A 3,223-nucleotide genomic window follows, 5' to 3' on the forward strand; every position below is an offset into this window, starting at 1 on the left:
CCCCCACACACACACACAAACAGACGCGTACATGCTCCACACTTTACTTTAGATGGGAGGACCCACAGTTGCACCAGCAGGGGATGCAACCCCTTTAGCGGTAGATAAGTGTACTTGAGAACATTTATGTCCAGAAGTGTATTTGGGATCTTCACTTTGTTGTGTCCTTTATCTCTTCCTCCTTTCCTTCCCTAAGAATATCAAAGTTAAAATCCAAATCATTAAGAGAAAGAAATATCTTTTGCATTTGCTGGTCCTCAAATCTGGAACAAATTTCAACAAAAACTGAGTGTTCATAAATCATTAAGTAGCTGATCATCATTTTTAAAGTGATACTATGCATTGCATATTGATAGTTTATGTGGTTACTGTTTTTCATTATTGGTGAGATTTTGGGTATCAAGTGCACTGATATATCATTGAGTTGAAGGATGTCGCATTTTAAACCTAAAAAAATCAACGACACAACTTTACTTGACTGTAGACACTTTATAGTTACAAATTTATACTCCAAGACTGCACACTGTCATGGCCGTCTCTCTTTGCTGTCTTGCAAAGGATGCACACTATGGGCCTTGCCATTGTATCCTAATGAAGGGCAAAACACCAGACTTGTTATAGTCAAGTAAGCTTGGCCTCTTCACCCTTTGCCCTTCATTTGGCTCAAATTGAATCAAATGAAACACTCTAAAGTGAACCCGACATACCTCAGAGCGCTAAAAAAAATAGTGAAATGGTATAAGTTTAACTCCCCTATCAACACTATAAGTTTATTTTAAAAGGCAGGACCTCCGAATCTAATGTCCATCTCCGAAAGGACTGAGCCAGAATAAAGGGAAATTCGTTTAAAGTGCCTTTCCCAAGGACACAACGTCGGACTGAACTGAGGCTCGAACTCCTGAACCCGGAATCTCACAATCACTAACCACTTGGCTACTGATGCCACCTCAGAGTGCTCGGTCTAAGATGTCATAACACGCATCTATGAGCCACACCTACCTTGTCTGCCTGACTGTATGCTCTGTTTATTGCAGCAGCCAGAGCAGTGCCCACTTCCCACTGCAGGGGCGTCGGTTTGCTGCGGAGCTCAGAGGGCTGGGTGGGCTTGGTTAGGGGCGGGTCAGTGGCATGCCCCTCCTCTGAGTAGTACTTCTTAATGACACTGAAGGATAAGACAATAGCAGCCCAAAATGAATCAGCAATGTTGCGTTGCTTTTTAAAAAAAAACAAAGCTCCGTCTATCTGGCATCCTCTCCCATGACTTTTCAGGAATACAAAGTCAGAGGAAAAAAGTAAAATTCATTAAAAAACATATCTCAAGAAATGCCATCTTGTTTGTTAATCTGTAAATTCATCATAATACTCTTAGGTTCCTCATGTGATGTGCACATTATTATTGATTGAGTAGTAAAAGTATGTATAAGTGTCTGTTTAAGTGAGCGTTAATCTAACACAATATGTTTGCACATTCATACACACATATTATTTTTTGTTAAGATGAAGGTATTGTAAAGAACAAAGAGCTGGCATACAGATATGATCTGCATTATCATTATTATTTTCACTAGCATTTTTAATAATATGGAAATAGAAAAAGGTCAGTGAAGAACAGGACAAAGACACAGGGAACACAATCATGATATGTCGATAGGGGCGTAAAACATCATATTGAAGAAGAAAACATGTAGAAAAAACCACTAAGAATGTACCAGATTTTGCTTTCTTAGCGTACTACATTTGAACTGCTTGCCCCCCTCCTCCATTTTTATCACTTAATCCATTTTATTTATCCTTACTGCTTTGAAATAGTTTGTCCCAAAATGTTTTAGAATCAATGATTTTGTACTCCTTTGATTCAGTTTTTTCTACAACAACAAACAGAAAGTGAATGAAATAATTAGCTTTGTCTATATTTTTCTATTTTCAGGATATGACGCACATCAGCAGCACAAAGTGGATTGGGATCATAGACTTAAGTTATAATATTCTTGACCGCAGGCTGCCATGGCTGTCCTTTTTTCCTGCCAATGAAAGCTTTGCTGTGAAGCGTGCACACTATGGGCCTCTAAATGAAGGGCAGAACAGCAGTCACTCACTCGTATGTCAGGTTGAATTCTTGGATGTGTCCAATCACAGGGGCATCCCCCAGGCTGTGCTCACAGTTCAGGCCGAAGTGTCCGTCGGTCATCACCACCACCTGGTTTACAGCATGACAAAATGGGGGGAATTCAGATTATTCATTTGTTTTTTTCTTCAACAGAATGCAGATTATGAATTGTTTTTTTTAAGGGGGGGTGGGGTGGATGAGGGATTATCCAAAATAAAATTATTAAAATAAATGTAATTGTTTTAAACCCCCATCAACACAATTTAGATAATTAATAAGGTAGCGAGCTCCGAACCCTTCTGTTAGGGCCAACCCAGGCTGAAAGGGATACAACACCCCAGCATAAAGACTGAAAAACTCCATAGAAATTCTCCTCAAATGGAAATTGAACTAAGGTCTTTTGTGTGCCACGGCAAGGCAAGATACCCCATACGCTGGCGGATGGGGTGGGTGCGGGGGGCGAGTTCAGATTGACATAACTTACACATGTAGTATAGAATATAAATAATGGAGTGACATACTTTGTTTTGTGCAAGTACCTTACTAATACACTTCTTCACACAAAGAGCATTAGATTGTGACAAAATAGGTTATCTCCAATATTTGTATTCCCTGCCCTTTATTTGACTCAAATTCAATCAATTGGCGCACTTCATAGTGAACCAGGTTTATTTCAGAGTGCTTGGTCCAAGATATCATTATAATGCACAAGTCTTAACTGTATGAACAATAAATAGCATATGAACCATGTGGACAAAATATTGTGCATTGGTGGGATGGAAAGAATCAGTGTTTTTGTTGTTTTACCTCGATAGACTTGTCAAACCAGTAGGTCCCTGTCTTGCCATGCAGAAGGTGAGTAGCACGAGACGACAGGTCATCGTAAGAATGAGTGTCAAGGACAATCTGGAACCAAAAACAAATTCAAGGATCCGTCAGCATGAGGTACCTCGTAAAATAAAATGCTCCTACTCACAAGTGCATGCAATCTTCCATAGGTTCCTCCATATATCCTAATATCAACACTCACACCCCTTCTCTTTCCCTCCATTTCTCTCTATCACCCCACACATGCACATACGTACACATACACTCATGACACCAACCCCCTCCCCC

The 3,223-nt window shown here is 40.0% G+C and overlaps 1 protein-coding gene across 1 annotated transcript in view; it reads right to left on the minus strand.

The window, feature by feature from the left end:
* LOC101849241 (carnitine O-palmitoyltransferase 1, liver isoform) overlaps positions 1-3,223 on the minus strand; it is a gene marked incomplete in the record, with an annotated part of 26,408 nt that overhangs the window by 3,504 nt on the left and 19,681 nt on the right. The window contains 3 exon segments of the mRNA XM_013087896.2: positions 1,000-1,162; positions 2,097-2,197; positions 2,915-3,013. Of these exon segments, the coding sequence (XP_012943350.1) occupies positions 1,000-1,162; positions 2,097-2,197; positions 2,915-3,013 (363 nt within the window).

The sequence above is a fragment of the Aplysia californica genome, unplaced genomic scaffold (genome assembly GCF_000002075.1).
Source record: "Aplysia californica isolate F4 #8 unplaced genomic scaffold, AplCal3.0 scaffold00656, whole genome shotgun sequence".
Classification (NCBI taxonomy): Eukaryota; Metazoa; Mollusca; class Gastropoda; order Aplysiida; family Aplysiidae; genus Aplysia; species Aplysia californica.